The 19,735-nt window shown below is 53.0% G+C and overlaps 6 protein-coding genes across 6 annotated transcripts; 3 read left to right on the top strand and 3 right to left on the bottom strand.

The window, feature by feature from the left end:
* Nucleotides 1-1,983: 1,983 nt before the first annotated feature.
* B0T23DRAFT_328473 (uncharacterized protein) lies at nucleotides 1,984-3,878 on the top strand. The gene is made up of 2 exons (XM_062835683.1): nucleotides 1,984-2,486; nucleotides 2,576-3,878. Exons 1-2 carry the CDS (start codon nucleotides 2,102-2,104, stop codon nucleotides 3,586-3,588), a joined length of 1,398 nt encoding a protein of 465 aa, XP_062696481.1. The 5' UTR covers nucleotides 1,984-2,101; the 3' UTR covers nucleotides 3,589-3,878.
* Nucleotides 3,879-4,057: 179 nt separating this feature from the next.
* On the bottom strand, nucleotides 4,058-5,715 carry B0T23DRAFT_368665 (cytochrome b560 subunit of succinate dehydrogenase). Its single transcript, XM_062836463.1, has 3 exons — nucleotides 5,610-5,715; nucleotides 5,322-5,379; nucleotides 4,058-4,892 (listed from the first exon to the last, which is right to left on the bottom strand). The coding sequence occupies exons 1-3, from the start codon at nucleotides 5,647-5,649 to the stop codon at nucleotides 4,448-4,450; spliced, it is 543 nt and encodes a 180-aa protein (XP_062696482.1). The 5' UTR covers nucleotides 5,650-5,715; the 3' UTR covers nucleotides 4,058-4,447.
* Nucleotides 5,716-6,821: 1,106 nt separating this feature from the next.
* On the bottom strand, nucleotides 6,822-8,663 carry B0T23DRAFT_2505 (tyrosyl-tRNA synthetase). The gene is made up of 5 exons (XM_062834175.1): nucleotides 8,228-8,663; nucleotides 8,141-8,155; nucleotides 7,597-8,078; nucleotides 7,237-7,542; nucleotides 6,822-7,163 (listed from the first exon to the last, which is right to left on the bottom strand). The coding sequence occupies exons 1-5, from the start codon at nucleotides 8,412-8,414 to the stop codon at nucleotides 6,918-6,920; spliced, it is 1,236 nt and encodes a 411-aa protein (XP_062696483.1). The 5' UTR covers nucleotides 8,415-8,663; the 3' UTR covers nucleotides 6,822-6,917.
* A 728-nt stretch (nucleotides 8,664-9,391) lies between these two features.
* B0T23DRAFT_2539 (amino acid permease-domain-containing protein) lies at nucleotides 9,392-11,602 on the top strand. Its single transcript, XM_062834190.1, has 3 exons — nucleotides 9,392-10,853; nucleotides 10,910-10,989; nucleotides 11,058-11,602. The coding sequence occupies exons 1-3, from the start codon at nucleotides 9,705-9,707 to the stop codon at nucleotides 11,530-11,532; spliced, it is 1,704 nt and encodes a 567-aa protein (XP_062696484.1). The 5' UTR covers nucleotides 9,392-9,704; the 3' UTR covers nucleotides 11,533-11,602.
* A 968-nt stretch (nucleotides 11,603-12,570) lies between these two features.
* Nucleotides 12,571-15,118, top strand: B0T23DRAFT_400582 (uncharacterized protein; the record flags this gene model as incomplete). The annotated part of the gene is made up of 2 exons (XM_062838504.1): nucleotides 12,571-12,902; nucleotides 12,976-15,118. 2 exons carry the CDS (start codon nucleotides 12,571-12,573, stop codon nucleotides 15,116-15,118), a joined length of 2,475 nt encoding a protein of 824 aa, XP_062696485.1.
* A 1,896-nt stretch (nucleotides 15,119-17,014) lies between these two features.
* B0T23DRAFT_433794 (uncharacterized protein) lies at nucleotides 17,015-18,169 on the bottom strand. The gene is made up of 3 exons (XM_062840469.1): nucleotides 17,978-18,169; nucleotides 17,411-17,794; nucleotides 17,015-17,343 (listed from the first exon to the last, which is right to left on the bottom strand). Exons 1-3 carry the CDS (start codon nucleotides 18,155-18,157, stop codon nucleotides 17,035-17,037), a joined length of 873 nt encoding a protein of 290 aa, XP_062696486.1. The 5' UTR covers nucleotides 18,158-18,169; the 3' UTR covers nucleotides 17,015-17,034.
* Nucleotides 18,170-19,735: the final 1,566 nt, after the last annotated feature.

The raw sequence follows: 19,735 nt of genomic DNA on the forward strand, positions 1-19,735 counted from the left end.
TTTTTTTTTTCTTGACTGTACAAAAGCCCATACGCAACATGTCCAGTACAGCCGAGATGCTCCTTCTACCTGGGTACCTACCGTCGCTACTTATGCTGGTGGTATTGTTATCCAGTACCTATGGCAACCTTATTCATAGGTACTATCCAGCTCGATAGTAAGATGACCGTCTTCCCCCCTTCGAATGCCGAACGAGCTGTAGGTAGCTGTGCCCGCTGCATTTGGCGTTCGTTGGCTTGTACTCGTATTTTGGAGGGCACAGGCTACCGCGTCTTGGATGATGTGCTTGATACCTAGTAATGGGAACGACTATGGTGACAGGTGTGAAGTTGTAAGAGGCCTACATCCAGTTTTTACCTAGTGGTTGGAGCCGCGAGTGTCCGATTTAGCCTACTGTTCACCCGGACCGCAAGATCGAGCTATGATGACTGGTATATGGCGCGGCTACCAGAGGATAGGGAACTATCAGGCTGGTCCTTCTAGGGGCCGACGGAATGTCATATAACGGGCATGCACTTGACAAGCCGCAAGCCTAGACTGGACCTTTCGATTTCACGCAAACCTGATCAAGTTGAGTCTGCAGTGGCCTCCTCGTGCAAATGAAGTGAAGCAGTCCCGTCGTTTTTCTGAAATATTTTTTTCTGTGTGCAACAGTATTGGAACAGAAAGCTGATCCAGGGAGCCTTTTCCGTCTCCAAAAGAGTTTTGTTGTTTTGGTGTAAGCCGTCATAGGGGAAAGGAGCTGATTGTAGTTGGGGATTTCCCAGCCAGACTACCTACTAGGGATGTCAGGCAACGTTGAGCGTTTGATAGAGATATTGGGATAAAGGATCATTTAATGGCATTTAACCACTAATGTATAGTACAGCTAGTTCCGTGACAAGGGCAAGAGGATCTGCGATGTCGATTCATGACTCCGCAAATACTTCGCACGAGAGAATCGAAATGGTGCGGAAATTTCCCACATCTCATTCGATAACCAGTACTCACTGTATAGTAGTGGACCATACTTTGAGCCGCCAAATGCTACCCTCCTTTGTCAACGCCGGCTACCGGAGTCAGGTACGAAAAGTTTGGGGGAAGTGTGAATGAAGGCAGGGCTCGACAGCCTAGTGAGAGTGAGAGTTGTGGTATTACAATACCAGCGAGGAAGGCTAGGAAGTGGATGGGCACTGGTAGGCACAAATGAGTATTAGAAAGATAGAGTAGCGCTTAGCAAACAATGGAAAGTAACAAACGCACCTCAAGTCCTTTAACTAGTGAATCACTTGATGATTTGGCCCAGAAAAGGGTTTATGTAAATATCAAAGCAATACAGCAAAAATACTGAGTTCCGCGTATGGGGGGAACTTGGGAATTGAATCTCGTATTAAGGAGCAGCAAGGTCGAAGGTTGAGGTCATTCACAAGTAACGATGGTGATTGGTAACTCCAGATGGGAGGGACTAGATATATTGTCTGTTGGGCGGCGCCTTGGAGGTGAGTTTGTTGAATTCCGAACTCCTGTACAACAATCGGTACAACGAAATGCTTCAGATATCTCTAAATCGCGGCTGCGGGCGACGACATGGACGACCATGATGAGTGATTGAAAGGTGAAGTTGAAGTGACCAAGTCGAGGGACGTCGTTGGATAGTGTGGAGCGTCTACACTGTACAGCCAAATACCGGGTTGTCTGTTAGCACGAGACCTCTTGTCAACTTGTCCCGACAATAGTACCAAATCAAGTTTATGTCTTTCTTCACCTACCGGGTGAGCATGCTAAGTAAATAGCTAACAATCCCCGCCAAGTTAGTAACTATACACTTCAAAGTACATTTCGGTGTTCAGACCAGGTCTATATGATTCTATTCGGGGTGCCAAACTAACAAGCAAATCGGCATTGGCTGTACTGCGCTAACCCTAACCCACTGCGGGGCCGCTGTCCGTGGTTCGTCAGTTGCCCTTGTGTGTCCATCCACTGTGATCTTTTGACCTGGACATCATTCTATGAACGCGACAGCTTCCCTCCACGCGACTTGGATCGACGATTTGCAGACCACCATTCCGCCCCAGACTTCACGAACAAACATTATCACACCGAACCGACGAATTCACGAGCCATGGCAGGGGAGGGACCAAAACTCCTCTGGAACCCCGAGAACGTCAAGGATGTCGCCGAGTCGATAGGAATCAACCTGACCGAAGAGCCCCTCCGCGTCCTCACCCAAGATGTAGAATACCGAATTGGCCAGGTCGTCGTCGAGGCCCTACGCTTTATGCGCGCCGCCAACCGCACCACTCTGACAGTCCAAGATGTCTCGCAAGCTCTACGGGTTCTCGACGTCGAGCCCCTCTACGGATACGATTCCACGCGGCCACTTCGCTACGGGGAAGCCAGCATCGGCCCCGGCCAACCGCTGTTCTACATTGAAGACGAGGAGGTGGACTTTGAAAAGGTCATCAACGCTCCCTTACCAAAGGTGCCCCGCGATATGAGCTTTACTGGTACGCTTTTTCAGTTCTCTCTCTCACCCAATGCTCACCTCAACCTACTAGTCGCATCAGCTAACACTTTTTCTTCCTCCCGCGCGCAGCCCACTGGCTCGCAATCGACGGCGTCCAGCCCTCCATCCCCCAAAACCCCACCACAGCCGAGACCTCCTCCAAGGACCTCCTGCCCAAGGGTCCCGGCGCTAACCCCGCCGTCGCCGCCCTGGCCGGCAACGACAACGTCGCCTTCCGCCCCGCCGTTAAGCACGTCATCAGCAAAGAGCTCATCCTCTACTTTGACAAAGTCCAAGCCGCCATCATGGACGACGACCCGGACGAAGAGAAGACGCGCCTGCGCTCCGCGGCTCTGGACTCGGTCCGCTCCGACCCCGGTCTCCACCAACTCGTGCCCTACTTTGTCTCCTTCATCAACAACCAAGTGACGCACCGACTCGACGACCTCTTTGTGCTCCGGCAAATGATGGAACTCACCGGCGCCATCCTCGACAACCCTTCCATCTTTCTCGACCCGTACGCCTCCTCCCTCGCCGCGCCCGTCTTGACCTGCCTCATGGCCCGCAAACTAGGCGGATCGGAATCCAGTCTCGAAGGAACCGACGCCCTGAAAGACCAGTACCGCCTCCGCGAAGTGGCTGCCAGTTTGCTCGGCACCATCGCCAGGAAATACTCCAAGACCAACGCCCTGTTGCGCCCCAAACTCACGCGCACATGCCTCAAGTTCTTTCTGGACCCAAGCAAGTCCCCTGCGGTCTTGTACGGCGCCATCAGCGGGCTCGCGGCCGCCGGCGGGCCCGAAGCCGTGCGCATTCTGGTTCTTCCTAACTTGAAGATGTTTGACGAGGGGATCTTGACGCCGCTCCGCGAAAAGGGCGAGGCGAGCCATTTCGAGTATGAGGCGCTGGTGGGAGGGATTATGAAGGCCATCGAGACGCTGGTGGAGGGGATCACACTGCCTGTTGTCGCGGACGTGACCGAGTTGGAGAGGGAGGGGCAGTTGGTGATTGAGTTTTTGGGAAGGACGATTGGCGAGAGGGTGGCGAGGCTGGGGAACCAGCATTTGAATCGGGGGATTTTGGAGGTGAGGCATTTGGAGTAGTGTTTGAATGCCGCCGCCGCGGCGATGAGAGCTCGATCATGATGAAAGAGATTGAAGGAGGTGAGAGAGAGACTGAGGAGGGAGGGAAAATGGCCGGCAGCACGCGAAAAGTTGAATTCTTACGGGACTTAGATTTTCCCGCACTTGTATCCTTACCTGGGGGTTTTCTTTAATCACACAGCGTGGCGTTTGGGTTTGGTTTCTCATATGAAAGTTTTAATAAATGGACTTGGTTAGTCGGATAGGTACAGAGGGTCGCTCAAAATTGATGAAAGTTAGTTGGCCCCATGCATGCATGGCCTGAAAACATACTTTGTGAACAAGACCTAACAGTTCGTCCGTCTATGCTTGCCTTCCGGGCTGTTGTTTCGTGATGATTTATTCACTCGTTGTGATCATTGGTCGTTCGTTTCGTTTGTACTTGGACACTCGACATCCACACAACACAATGGTTCCTTGAGCTGGATCATCGGGAATTGGCTTCTAGAAGTTTTGTTTTGTGATACAGACTGATGGCAGGTTCCTGGGAACGTGTTTGTGTGCCAGCACAGATCTCACTAGACCATATATATATACCCACGGCGGGTTAAGCGTGCTTTGCTTCACGCGAAAGAGGGAAAAAAAAAGTGAATGTCTCCATTTCAACAAACCTCCCTCCCCTTCCTCTCCTCAGGTAACAGCTTTACTCATACAGCACGGCCCAATCTTTTTCCGTGGAAATAACCGCAGGAGTATATGTCCAAGAGTACCGTAGGTAGTTCCCCCCTTTCCCTCCTTCCTTCCTCCCAATCCCTGCTCTTATCTACCAAGCTAGCTTCACCACACCTAAACCACCCTTCTTCCTAGGGAAAATGATGATTTACATGAAAAAAGCCAAATACACACCCCCCACAATGCTCGCTCCCCAAAAGTACCAACCAGTCTTGATGATAGTCGCCCTCGAGAAGCCAATGCCCAAATCAAACGCCAAGTGTCTGACGCCGTTGATGGCGTGGAACACAAACGGCCAAGCGACCAGGAACTTGAGCGCGCCCTTGACGGCCACAGGCAAAGCAGCGGCGGCAGCGACGAGCGAGGCGGACTCCAGGTGCCAGCCTACGAGGGGGGCAGCGAGGTAGGCGACGGCAGAAGCGTACAGGGCGCCTGAGAAGGAGGCGCCCGTGATGCGTTGCCAGGCGGAACCGCCGAACCAGGTTTGCTTGGGGTCGTAGATCTCGAGGTGGGGGGAGACGGGGCGGTTGAGACGCTGTTTGGCGAGGATGGCGGCTTCGTCGGCCGGAGTGAGGCGTTCGGTTTGGATGGGTCTGGATTTTTGGTGAAGGAGGGTGGGGTGTTAGTAGAGGTTTCATGGGTTGGGTCGAAGTGGTTGGTTGTGGAATGTAGGTTGGTGGTGGGTGGTGTTGATGTCCATGCTCGTTGGTGGTGTTGGTCTTTCGTGGTTGACATGATATGGACGGGTGCTTCGGCGGTTAGGCGTGTATCCCCCCGGGTATCTCGGTCGCTTTACTGGTGGTGTCTTGCGCCGGTTGCTGCTTGTTGGTGTTTCCTCCTCTTTCTTTCCTTGAGATACATCGCAACGGGTTGTAACCATAGGCGACGAATGATTGTTGACATGTAGCCTTAACCGGAGCCGCGTAGACCGAACCGACCGGGTGACGCGGGACCGCAACATCGGTGACGGAAGAGGAGAGTATATGGTCGAGAGAGAGAGAGAGAGAGGGATCGGTGCCTACCTAGTCTGCATAGCAGCAAAGGGAGCAAGCTTGAAGACGCTGCTAGGGGCAGCGGCCACTGTGAATGGTGAAGCGCGATTAGCCTTTCATCTTTCTTCTTTTCACGAGATATATCACGGGGGATGGGGACCAAGTCGCGTGAGCCGGGACGGGATGGGAGTAGAGAATAGGATGGGTTAGATATTGCATCATTGCATGTGCTACACCACCCGATGCGCAACATAGAGCAACTTGGAGAAGTACGGAACATGGACAAAAGAAGCAAAAAAAAAAAAAGTAGAGACATACCCCGACGAAGGGCGGTGGTACCAGCGCGCTGAGCAAGCATTTTGACGACGACGACGACGACGACGAAGTGGTGACGACGGAGGGGGTGTGGTGGTTGGTGGTGGTGGTGGTGGTGGTGGTGGTTTGGGAGACAACTACTAAGGTGCAAGCAGATTGACGGACTGTCTCTACCGGGATCGATTGGAACTGCGGAAGGGGTGGATGTGGATGTGGATGGATGGCGGGATGGGGGGATCAATCAACGATGTTCCATTTCCCGAGGACGTCCCGGGACCCGTTCGCGCATTCGTTCGACACCCGCACCGACCGACGCCTCGCTCAGTGTGAACCGCACCACTGCCCGCCGCCCGCCAGAGCAGCAAGAGACATCGGGATGCGGCAACAGACTGGGAGAGCTTCTCGGCACCTCGGTATGAATGTGACCAATGGAAACAAAGCTAATTCGAATCTTGACCCTAACCCTCTACCGTCATTCTTGTCTCTCGTCAGTCGTTTTCCCCTCCGGCAGCACGTGATGATGGACACACAACGAACTGAATCCACCCAGAAACCATGGACATGCCCGACAACCCCACTACAGTGCACAGACCATCCCAAAACTCGACCTACATCTGCAAATCGCGCGCGCTGTGAATTCTTGGAAATTTTCTTCTCCTTTTTTCTTCTTCAGATAGTCCGGGTGTTTCCAGCCATAGCATTGGGTTTCTTCAGTGAGCAGTGCATACGTGGCAAGGGAGCTTTGGTTCCCATGGACGCTCGAAGAAGAAATGATCCTTCGTTAATCTCTAACGTCAGTTAATCAGTCTGGCGGTGGTTTCATTCTGAGATCTACATTTTATCACGTAGTATATGCTCTGTCATTTGGGTGTTTTCATCCGTTCAGTCCCTGATTATGTTGATGCGTGCTGTACTGTTGCTTGTACATTGTATGGCCACGCCTCACCGCATGCCCGCGGTCATTGTTCTGCACGCCGGTTCTCGCGATGTGATGGCTAGAGATATGTGTGTGTGCCACTGCTTGGGTTGTGGAAGATGACCACTGTTGATGGAGGTCACGGCTCGATGGTCTTTCAACTTTGACCTGGTATCGTGGAGAGGGCACAGTTCGTATCTTCATATCTCTTGATGTATGGTCATATGTGTTGCCAAGTGGCTGACCGCAAAACGAACAATTATACACTTTTATAGCTCCCTTTATCTAGTACCCTACATGACCAACCAAACCCAGCCAAACATGATCAAAAACAAAAGACGCTAGATGCAAGAAAATAGTTCATCAATCAAACACATTCTATGCAGTCTATGCCTTTATGCGTTTTCCGTCGCAGGCTCAGGAGTAGCCTCGTCCTTGGCATCCTCGAGCTTGGCCGCAGCACCAGGGTAGCGGGTACCCTTGTTCTTGACCTTCTTCTCCTTCTTGACCTTGATCTCGGGAGGGTAGGCCTTGGTGGCAATTTCCTGCCACTCGGGAGAGGCCTGGAAGGCAGCCTGGATGGGAGCGAGGAGCTCGTTGATGGCGGCCGAGATGGCGGGCTTGACCAGTTGAGGAGTGAGCTATGGTCATGTTAGTATGGTCACTCACTGTAAGTGTAGAGGATAGTATAGTATGTAAAACAAGGCAACTTACAACATCGCTCTCGTAGTCGGCCTTGATCTTGGCAATGTCGGTGTAGACGAGGGGCTCGAGGTTGTCGCGCGACCGGTCCACGCGGAAGCCCTCCTTGCCGAGAAGCTGGGCCGCGGGCAGCAGGACGTACTCGATGAAGGAGATGAGACCGTTGCCCTCGGTGACCTTGGGGGCAGCCTCGGCCTTGCGAATCTTCTTGGTGACAACATCGGGAGCATCGAGGAGATCGATCTTGCTGTCGGGGTCGGAGGAAGACATCTTGGAACCCTGAAGACCGGGGACCATGGGGTTCATGATGTGGGCGCGCTAGCCGTACGTTAGTATCCTGTTGTGCGCTTCCTCGGCCAAGTCATGACATACCTCCTTGTAGCCCAGCCTGGGAAGCCAGTCCTTGGCAGCAGCAAACAGCTTCCTCTGATCGACACCACCAAACTGAGCATCGACCTTGAGGTACTCCTCGTCGAGAACCTGGAGAATGGGGTAGAGGAGGCCGGAAAGAGGAGCGTTGTCGGACTGCTTGACAACCTCAGCGCCGGCCTTCTTGGCGTCGTGCTCGGAGACGAGGGTCGCGAGCTTGTAGACATCCATGATGTAGTCGGGGCTCTTCTGGTAGGAGCTGCCAAGGACGAACTCGAGCTTGTCGGTAGGGACACCAACGGCCTTCAGGAGGGCGGTGATGGTGCGCTCATAGTACTTGGCGCGGTAGCCAACGAGCTCGACGGTGGACTTGAGGTTGTCGAGGACGGCGTGGATATCGGCGAGGAGGACGATGACATGGCAGCCGGCGGCGAGCAATTGGGCGATCTTGATGGCGGGAACTAGGTAGCCGCAGTGAGGACGGCCTTTTGACAGGTGTCAGCTAGATGTTGCGAGCATGGAACATGGTTTGCGACAAAGTACGGACCGGTGGTGGCAGTTCCTGTAAACGGGAGCGAGAGGTTAGCCTTTGGTTCTTCTGACGACATATTCTATGGAGGGGAGTCGTAATTACCCCAGTAGATCCTCGGGGCGCGGCCTTCGTCAATGACCTTTTCGATAATCTCGGGGTTGAGGATTTCGGCCAAGTTGACGTTGATGAGGGCCAGCTGCTGCTCCTTGGTCAACTTGGTGTTGTTGTTATCACCAGAGATGGCGAGCTTGGCGTCGGCCGTCGCGGCAAGAGTGGAATCGGTGGTCATGGCGGTTGTGGGTGTCGAAGAATACCGTGGCTCGTGTCGCGATAATTGGAAAAGGACAATTCACGGCGGCGCTTTGTGTCTAGTTGAGTTGGGATTTGCGATTGAAGATGGCTTCACAAATGGAATTGGATCCAATGGCCGGCCGATAGCGGGGTCGATAAGTAGGTAGGTAGGGGCGGTCGGTCCTGAAGAGTCACCACCGCAGGCGGGCTGAAACTGCGTAGAAGAGGGAGGGGCGACATCTTTTTGGTGGACCCTTTGTGTGACAGGGATCGGTAAGGCGGCTGAGGGCGGGAGCGCTGGGTCAGGTACAGCTACTATGTAAGTACAGCCAGTCGCAGGATCTGCCGGGCTGCATCGGGCCGTCGAGACGCCTTTGCTGTGCTGCGTCGTCTCTTTTTCTCGTTCTGGGTCACGCGCAATGACACGCTCGGATGGAGTCTGTTCGTCGTATGTACACTAGGTACTGACTGCATCTTCAGCTTCGACCTCACTTCCGTCATCATCGCCTGGATGTGGAATGGACGTTGCCATCGACGACACCTTTTCAGTTCATTTCAGTCGAGGCCTTTGAATTGTCGATTCAACTCTTCTCACTCTCAAAACTCATGCCCCACGTTATTCGCACCACATTGTGCCCCGCGCTGCCCCTCGTCAATCTGAACATCCCTTGCCCCTTCAAGATGGCTCTTCATCAATGCCAAGAGCAAGCACAACCACACCTGTAAGCGCAAATGTCAGATCTCGGAATCCATCCGGCGCCAGAACACGGAGTCATCACTGATATCAAAGCCCGGCCGGGACACCCCCGGGGCACTGCGGTTCAACGGCAGACGTGCTCTGGCCGGGAACACCATCAACTTCCGCATCGGGAATGGTGGTCGGTGAGTTGGAGCCCCGTGCAACCACTGCAAATCGCTTCCCACGAGCACGCCATCGGCCTAGTGATCACCATCACATTTGATGGTTTGTCATCTGCCCATCAAAGATATCTATCATAAATGTCGACATGGCCATGATTCTTGACTCGCCGACATGTGTCCTTGTCAATATACCTTTTCTTTTTCCATCATCATCATCATCATCATCATCATCATGTTTCGCGAGGTCCTCTAAAAAGAGCCTGGCTGCTACTTAGCATCGTGTCATGATAACTCGCCACCAAGCAAATTCCCCATTTACGTCTTTGAGCCTCTGGCATCTTCATATTATTTCATGCCGGTTCTTTCCAAGATTAAGTGAGAATTCATCCTTCATCCTCAATTAGACACACACTACCATACCCCAACAATGGGCACCGACACAAAAGGGCCCAAGCCCGTGGCATCTCCGGCCAGCAGTGTTGCTGCCAGCGAGATTTTCGACGTCGACGGCTCACCCATCTCGGGAGATTCCCTGGAATATGCTGTACCAGAGTCGAGAAAAATCGGTGTCACAGGTGCCGTGTTCCTGATCCTAAACAAGATGATCGGAACAGGCATCTTCTCAACACCATCCAGCATCTTCGCTTCCACTGGCTCGGTTGGCGTGTGCCTGTTGATGTGGGCCGTCGCTGGTCTTCTGACCCTGTCCGGACTCAGCGTCTTTCTGGAATTCGGCCTGGCCATCCCCAAGTCTGGCGGCGAAAAGAACTACCTCGAACGAGTATACCGCCAACCCGTTTATCTCGTCACCAGCGTCTTTGCTGTTCAGATCGTTCTTCTCGGCTTTTCTGCCGGCAACTCGCTCGCTTTTGGCCGCTATGTCTTGCTGGCCCTAGGATACGACCTGCCTGATGGATGGCCGGCCCGGGCCATTGCCGTGCTGTGCATCACTTTCGTCGTATTTCTCCACTCCGTCTTGCCCAAATGGGGGTTGAGGCTCACCAACGCACTGGGCGTGTTCAAAGTACTGGTCCTACTACTGATTGTCTTCTCGGGCTTCGCTGCCTTGGCTGGCCATCGTCGAGTTCCCGACCCTCACAACTTTGACGACATGTGGTCTATCGAAAAGGGCGATGGATTCGGGGGCGGAGGAGCGTATGCATATGCTACTGCCCTCCTTCAGGTCGTCTACAGCTACAAGGGCTGGGAGAATGCCAACTATGTCATGGGCGAGCTGAAGCATCCCAAGCGGACACTGTCCATCGCCGCGCCCTTGGCGGTCGTTGGCGTAACCATTCTTTACGTTCTCGCCAACGTCGCTTACTTTGCTGCTATTCCCAAAGCCGAGCTGGCCAAGTCTGAGGTCATCGTGGCCGGGCTCTTCTTCCGCAACATGTTTGGAGAGAGCGCGGCGGCCAGAAGTCTCCCGGCTCTTGTGGCCCTGAGTAACATTGGCAATGTCTTGGCCGTGAGTTTTACACACTCGCGGGTGAACCAGGAGCTGGCCAAGGAAGGCGTCTTACCTGGGAGCAAGTTTTGGGCATCCATCAAGCCGTTCAACACGCCTGCTGCTTCAGTGAGTTGCTCAAGTCAATCTGTTTTTCGTCATGTCATTCTCTGACTCTGTGATAGCTGTTACTTCATTGGATCGTGACTGTCATTGTCCTGGTCGGGCCTCCTCCCGGACCTGCCTACAACTTCCTTGTCAATCTGTATGCTCCCTCCTTCCTTGTTGCCACGTTTGTTGTTGCCACGTTCAACTCTAACCATGTGGCATCAGATACACCTACCCCGGTGCCTGGATCAATGGCCTTGTCGCCGGCGGCCTCATCTACCTCCGCCTCAGCAAGACCGAAGAATGGAGTTCACCGTGGCGCACCTGGCTACCAGTTATTTTTATCTACCTCTGCCTCAATATCTTCCTTGCCATTACCCCCTTCATCCCTCCCAACGACGACTGGAATGCCGACGGCTACCCGTACTACGCTTTCCCCCTTGTTGGCACCGGGGTCCTGGGTCTGGGTGCAGTATACTGGGTTGTATGGACCAAGGTTCTGCCCCGCTTTGGGGGCTATGAACTCGTGGCCGAGAAGGTTCTTGATGAGACCGGGGCGGAAGTGGTGCGATACAGAAAGCTTTCTGCGAGGAATGTTCCGTCTTCCGAGGGAGAGTCTTCCGAAAGAGACTTACTCCTAAGGAGAGGCCCTACCGCGGGAGCCTCGGCAGATCACGGCAGTTACGGAGCTATACACTAGAGGCATGGTAAGAGAACACGAATGATACCAAAAATGGCAGTGGCTTGGAGTTTTTGTGGGATATATAGGTTACATGCTATTAGCAAGGGTACTTTTGCAGGCACCCAGGCGTTTGGGAGCGGTCTGCTTATCGGAGTACCTAGATTTCACATGTGTGTGCGACACTGGCCAGCTTCATCACTTCACAAAAAGCATCGCTTATTACGTCATGTGTGATCTCCGACGATGGACATATTTTTACTCCGGAAAGAAAAAGAAGTGTTCGGGAACGTTTTCTTAACGGAGCTTGATATACCTCCTGGGACGTTTTAGGATGTCGGCTTGGCTGGAACGCTCGAGATTGACTGGGAAGAGTCTTGCTCCGATGCAGCCAATGGGCTCGCTTCCTCGCCCGAATACCACATGGACACCCACAGCTACGGGCCCAAGCTTGAAACAACATCGACCACTCATGCAACCGAACCCAGGATGTTTCCAAACATCGGCGAAAGGGGACCGAAATCATCAACGGGCCAAGTGTGATACCAGACCATGGCGGACGACCATTCGATGCGCCGTCAACGATGCATTTCCCCCATTCCGTGCAGGAACTCGAAACAAAGCGAGGCTCCGAGCGAAACGTCGATACCCCATCCACCCCATGTGGTCCAGCCCACCATGGAGCGACGACCCGGAGCCCAAAGTTCCAGTAGCGTATAGCCCAAATCGGCGTGTCAATGGAACCCTGGCGTTGCTCAATATATTACCGTGCTCAATTCCTCGTCCGCCTGGCCTAGAACTCTTTCACCATCTGCAGTTCTGCACATCACCAAAGACACCAAGGAACCTGAATACCGGTCATTGTTCTCTCGCTAACCAGTTCGAGGCGGTGATCATCGTGTTCCATCAGCCCTTGCTGCCCTGTTTGTGGATGCTGCAGACTGGAATGAACGCGGTATGACAGCATCATCATCACCGACATTGACAACCACCGAGACAGCCACCACTTGGAATCCGACCCAGCAACATACCAGTGCCGAGTACTTTGTAAAGTACAACATGGAGACCATTCCGGAGTCGTTAAATGGCGAATTGCCTCCCAGACCCAGTGGCAGTTCGCATGGTTCGCGGGGCCACGCTTACATCCCGAACTTGCATGTCCCAAAGCGGTCAAACACTTTCTCCAGTTCTACGTCCACCTCCCAATATAACCATCAACGGCATGCGGCTGCGGAACAAGAACGGCCTTCGTCAGCACTGAGCAGGTCTTTCTCTCCTCTCTCGCCTCCGTCACCTTCGGGTTCCTCATCATCATCATCAAGAATGATGGGAGGCGGCAAGTCCACCCAAAGGGTAAAGGAGTGGGTCATCAAGAGATCTAACTCAACCCGGTACGTGTTCATATCCCCACTTGCCTTTTCCTTTTCCGTCTCTAGACCCAAACATCACTAACACGCACACAAGCGAACCTCGATCGAAACCCGGCAGCCGCTCCTCCTCCTCCTCCAACTCGGGCGACCAAACTGTCGAAATTATCCACCTCGGCGGCGGCCGTGTTGACCCCAACGGCCATGTGCACACCTCTGCTCTGTCCCCCACCTACACATCTTCTCTGTCCCCCACTCTCCTTGCTCCACCAAGCCGGGCTCGAACCAGCTTCGCCAACAGCATTGATAGCCGAGTCACGCAATGGGGGGATTTGTACCATGACCAGCCCGAATCACTGACGGTCCCCACCAAGCCTGGTACGGCGACGGGAAAGCCGCCGAGGCCGGTTAGTCCCGAGTTGCATGAACGGCCGCAGCTAAGGGAATTGGGATTGGGAGGTGTATATAACGGAGGATGGGGGCAACAACATGAACAGGAGGGACAAGGTGAAGGTCATCAGTCGCGGCACAGGCATACCAAGAGCGATGGAAGCATCCATCCGGCGCCGTTGAGGCTGCCCTCCAACTCTTCGTCGTCATCTTCCTCAGTTGGCAACCAGGACGGTGGCGCAGCTGTCACCGCACAGCCCGAAGAGACGTGGATGCCCCAAGGACTCACGAGGAGCGACTCCAAATGGAAACCTCTTCCGGTCCCCCCACCGCCCGGAGCCCCCGGTAGTATCACGCCCTTGGCAGACGGTGGGAGAAGGGCGGAGGATAACATCAACATGGCTGGCGCTATCTGCTATGGCAGTCCACTCACCTCTATTGAATCCGAATCGGAATTTGGCGAACGGGAAGATACTCCAACTCCAAGGGAGAGGTACAACCAGGGAGCTCCTCATATCGTCAATGTCATGGTTCAGAACAGCAGTGGAAGTCGGACTGCTCACGACAGGCCATCACCGCCTCCCTCCGCCTCCTCCTCCTTCTCTAACGACGTCTCTGGCTTGGGAATTGGATATGGAGGAGTCGGACTGGGAGTAATGTCGCCTCCCTTGACACCGCCAGAAACTAAGGAGACTGACGCTGAATCGTCAGTTGGTGGAGGAATAAGGGAGAGCATGTGGCCCGTTCCTCCCTCATATTCTCTGTCTCAGACTCAGCCTCCCTCGCGATCGGGGACTGCTTCACCTGAGAAGCAGCAGCATCAGCATCACCAGCAGAAACCGTCGACTTCACCATCATTGCCGGCATCTCCCTCGCCAGCCCTCGCGTCTTCCCAATCGATGCCGGCGCATATGATTCCCAAGAGGAGCGACAGCCTGAGCTATTCCAGATCTGCCAAGAAGCCGTACCGTGCACCCCAAGCACTAAGATCGACTGCTTCTACTTCCTCCCTCCGGACTACAGAGAAATCAGGATACTTTAGCGTCACAGAACAGATTGCGTTTGACAACACCACCACCACCGCCGCCGCCGCAACCACCGTCGCACCCACCCCTCCCCTCCAACAACACAGATTCTATTCACCCACCATCACTCCCCCGACCCCCATCGTCCAGGGACCTTCTTCTGTTGCCTCCTCTAGAGGTAGAACCACACCATCATCATCAACACCAACAACCCCCACCTGGAGACCCCGCGCCAGCCTCTCCTCCAAAGAGATGCTCTGGCTCCATCGTAACTACCGCGGCATCACGGCCTTCATGACCGCTTGGGGACTAAATAAAGGACTGGGCGACGAAGCCGAAAGCAAGGAAGGGCTGAGTATCATGCGGGAGTTGATGGCTGCGGAGCTTGCTGAGGTTCATGAAGAGGACGTGGCGGTACCATCACCAACAAAAACAACAACCACAACCACCACAACAACAACAAAGGATTTAAATTCACCTGTGCCAGCCAAGGTGGAGACTTCTCCACGACCTGGACAAGTGGGGGATGTGTGGGATGCAGAGGATAATGAGGATTACGAGCGGGCTAGTGGTAATTATAATGGAAAAAAGAATGTAGGAAAGGGTGACAGTGGGGATGAGTCCTGGCTGGAAATCAGTCCTGGGCCTGGGGCTGGGGAGAAAAATGCTAATGGAAGGGATGTAAAAGAACAGGAGATGGCGGGACATTATCAAAATGGGTACGTCGCTACGGCGCTGAAAGGGCAGCAAGGACAAGGTGTGAGGATGATGAGCCCTAGGGTTAATTCCGCGGCCTCTAATAGGGAGGGAAGTGACTTTATTTGAACCTAACAAATCTATTGTGTATATACAGTGTATCTATTTATCTAGGTACGTTAGCTTAGTTGCAGTCTTGCATTGTACAGTATATGTAGTAGTCAGCAAAGGAGTCGGCAAGCTTGGGGGGGTTAATTGGATGTTACCTTAGTTAGCATACAAGGAACAATACATTAAGGATGTAATACCAACTACCTTAGAATCACAGTGGAAGTCTATCGAACTAGAGCAGTGACCTGGAGACAACAGAAAAGCAAAAAAGAAGGAAAACGAGAGGAAGAAACGATGGGAAGTACCTCAATGGGAATCAATATGAACCCAGGTTGCTCGTAGATTACCTACGTAACCCTCTTTGTGTCCTTGACAGCCGCGTTTGATAAATCAAAATACCTTATCTCTACAGTACCTAGTAGTAAACCACTGGGTATACCAACTGCACTTCATTTTTTTACCTATGTTTGTTTCTTCGATGAGATCCGCAAAGGCTGGTTTAGACATCTAACGTCAAAGAGAAGGAAAGCAGTGCCCCTGGAAGGAGTGAAGGAAGGGACCACATAGGCCATGTACCAGTTCGTGAACCTCACGTTTTCTCCCCGATCCTTTCTTACAGCAGCAACAGTCAGGTAGCACTAGGTATTTAATGCTTCACTGACTTCAATGGAGATTATGGCGTACGTCTCCACCTATGCGCGGTACCACCGACCACGGCCACGGCCATTATCCTCGTGACGACGTTGGAGTCGTTGGACATTAAAGATCATGTATGAGCCGAGAGACATTCTGCAGACGGGAGGTAGGTAGGTATGCACGCCTAATCCCATCGACAGCTTCGGCTGCGACAGCTTCGGTTGCAACAGGGCTACAGTACCGGCAAAAACATGTTCTTCGTCAACGAAGAAGAGAGACTCCATATGCAGATGCCGAAGCCAGTCTCCTTAACCATCTTTGACGCCCAGCCCTTATTGCCAGCTCATCTGTCACCGGCTCAACGTGCAAAGAACGGAAGACCAACGGAAAGGCAACCTCGGCAACCACAATCTACATGAAGACAGCACACACATGCCAGACAACCACTGAGCCAACCAGCCACGAACCAGCCACGAACCAAGATCTCCAGGGGCACGCATGTCCGAGTGTGGGACGGTGACATAGATGTCCATCAACCAAGTTCATTGATGAACTGGCAACACTCCACTATCGGGACAGGCAGGGTCAAGGCACTCGATATCAAACCCCAGGAGATAACTAGGTCTCTTGAAGACAACATTGCTTGATAGCAATATTTCTGTCGATGACGCGAATATTAGGTATATCGTTTGCCCATCTTGGGATCAGCGCACTTCGACGTGCCCAACGAAATGGCCAACCAGGAGGGTGACCTACACAGCCACCACTTCAGTCAAGATGAGCTCATCCTCCTTCGCAACGCCGGTTGCAAAGCTGGACCACCCCATCATGAACAAGATGATGAAGGAGTTGGTGGCAGTGGGCGATCCTTTTGAAGGGTTATGCCAGGCATCGGTGCCAACAACAATAAGGGGCACGAAAAATCACATAGGGTCATTCAGAATAGAGTCTGAAAAGTTCATGGACAACACAGACAAGATGCCGTCAAACCACGTTCAGATTTCATTCTCCGTACCATCAATGACCTTCACTCCACTCGTATATAAACCCCCCACAGACCCAAACCAATACAAAAGAAAATAGATGTATGAAGTCCTAGACCCAAACATTGAAAGCCGTTCTTGAAAACGACCCTCATATTCTTTCTCCTCCTCTCCTCCTTCCGCAAGCGGCGCCATCCTCTCCCCACACTAACACCTTCCCTTCCCACCCCCCGGCTAACACCTCCCATCCCAAGACCTCCCCTCCAGTCCACCCTCTCTTCCCTCCGCGACAAACCCCAAACCGTCCCGTTATAATTATCTCATTACCTCGACATTATCCATTCCTACTAGAAGTTTTAGTCGTGTTTGTGGTCGTACGGTTGTGATACGGTCAAGGCTGGTATGGTTTTTATGCCAATACCATGCTCCTTTGTCACCACCACCCCTACCACTACCACTACCACTACCACTACCACCAGCACCACCTCGTCCTCCTCCACCACCGCCGCCACCACCATCCACCCCTCCCACACCCAAAAGTAATCTCACAACAAAGCAAGGGGCGACCTTCCCGTCTGCGGCCGAGCTTGTCGTTGTCGTGTACCCCCCTCGCGGCGCCCGGCCCTGACTAAAAGAAGGCGTTTGTTGTATACCTTCCTTTGGCCAGAATCGGAGCCTGAGAGGGAGCCACTCCCAGAGCCAGGCGAACCGGGGCCCGGGCCGGGGCCAGGACCAGGGCGAGAGTCGGGGCCGGAGCCAAAGTCATCGCTGTTGTCGTCTTCTTCTTCGTCTTCGTCTTCGTCCTCTTCCTCTTCCTCTTCCTCGCCGGAGGAGGGGCGGCCGGGGCCGGGTGCAGACAGCTTCCTCCTTTTGGAGGGAGGGCTGAGGTTGTTGCTGTTGCTGCTGCTGTCGCTGCCGCTGTCGGAGCCGGAGCGAGGGCGCTTTGCTCTGGCAGACGAGGGAGAGCCGAGGGTGTCTGCTCCAAGAGCCAAGGAGCGCTAGACCCCGGTCTCTTGGGCATAGCCCCCAAACTCTCCCCTCGCCGCCGCGAGGTCGCCGAAAATGGTGTTGGAGACTGAACAGGAAGCAAGTTAGCATATACTGTTTGATGAGGTGCGAAAATGTATTTGAGGTAAAGGTGAAATGAGTTTCAATGACACTGTCCTTCACTATGTTATGTGATGTTTGGAATGGATCGGAACTGCAACCTCTTGACACGAAAAACAGAATAGGGTGAAAACGAACTGAAGTCACTTACCACGCGGAACGTTGTTCCTCGGCTGAGGAGGCCAAAGCCAGGGCGGCGGCTGGGGAAACATGACCGGCTGTGGCGGCGCAACTTGGGGCACGGCAGGCTGGGGCTGGGGCTGGTGCTGGGGATGCCAGACCGGGCAGCCTTCGCATCTCTCGTGGTTGCAGAAGACCAGGATCTCTCCATCGTCCTCGGCGACTATGTACTCATTGTCAAACGACGACCACTGCTCCTGGAGTGCTTCGTAGGCTTCAGGAGAGTAGGGTTCCTCGTGAAGCACCCAGTCGCAGTGGCCGCCGCTTCGACCAGTAGCGAGGCACTGGCAGCAAACCCACTGGGAAGTCATGGTTGCGGAGATATGGTTGGAGGAGATGTGGTTAGGTATTTGTGGGAGTTGATGAGAGTTGGTGAGGTTGGGGTTGGGTGTGGTTGAGAGTTGAGAGAGCTTGTAAAGGTGTAAAAACTTTCTGTGAGAAAAGATCTGGTCACGTCGATGTGAGTGAGTGAGTCAGTTTTGACTTTCCTAGCAAGTTGAAGAAGAAGAAAAGAGGAAGAAGAGGAAGAAGAGGAAGGCAAGCCGGGGTCGTCAATTTATAGAAGGAAAAAAAGGCAGGCACACACGGTACGCCCCACTCAAGTCCGATATTGTCTACTTGAAAGCACTGTTGCCTAGGTATTGTCACGCGTGTCCACGGGTAGTTTCAAGGGGAAGCACTCGTCTGAAGTAGATCGGATGAGCAGAGCGGGGCGAGATAAGGCGAGTACAGCATGCTTGCTGTTCTCAACTTCTGGGCAGGGCCTCCCATACCCTCCTTGTTGTTTCTGCGCATCTGTTTTTGACTTGGTGAAGCGTTCGTGGACAGTAACCTTGCACGCTTTTTCTCCAAACATTGGTAGATAGAACAAGGATAACTCATATGGTTCTCTCTGTCTCCCAAATGAAGCGGCCTACACCTGTGCACCAAATGCTATATCAACGTCCTCTATACTGTTGCCGTGATCCACGACTGTGCTCGACAGGCTAACTTCAGATGTAGGGGCATAAGGCAGGGACATGAGACAGAAAGTCTATAGTCCAACAAGATGTGAATCACTCGCCGTCTGATTATCAACGTCCAAGTTGGACTCTCTGGATATCCAAGACAGACTCTCCAGACGTCCAAGACAGACTCTCCAGACGTCCAAGAGAGAATCTCCAGACGTTGCAACGCTGTGGGCTATCTTACAAGTAAATCCTGCGGAGGTGTAAGCAGACCAGCGACTGGCCCCGAGAGATCACCTTAGAATCTTGATAGCTAATGTCTACGAGTCTATACCGTGATCTTATCCATGACACTTCGTCTGACTTGCTTACATCTTTTGTTAGGAGCGAAGAAGAATAATGTTTGTGAAACATCCAACGCCTTACCTGTAGCTGACCGTGAGATGAAAGTCGACACTCGCTGTGTTGATGACGTTGCTATGGAGATTCATGCTCTCGGGTGAGCGAGTTGCTTCATCCAAGATAAGACGAGAAATTTAGAGCAACAACTTGGGAAAGAGAATTTAACAAGGAAGTGACAGGATCGGTAGTGTACGTAAAGCTCCTGACCGAGTTCCGATGATGTTTGTTGTCTTCCCCTCCCAGGATGGCGTTGAAGAGGGACAGCTAGAAGGAGCCAGAAACAGTACCATCAATTTTAGTGAAAAGTCGCTGTTCTATAGCACGCTGCCATTCCTTGGAGACGTTACTAAATTTGCTCAATCTTGTTGGACGTAGAGGTA

Source organism: Neurospora hispaniola (assembly GCF_033458365.1).
Source record: "Neurospora hispaniola strain FGSC 10403 chromosome Unknown B0T23scaffold_1, whole genome shotgun sequence".
Classification (NCBI taxonomy): Eukaryota; Fungi; Ascomycota; class Sordariomycetes; order Sordariales; family Sordariaceae; genus Neurospora; species Neurospora hispaniola.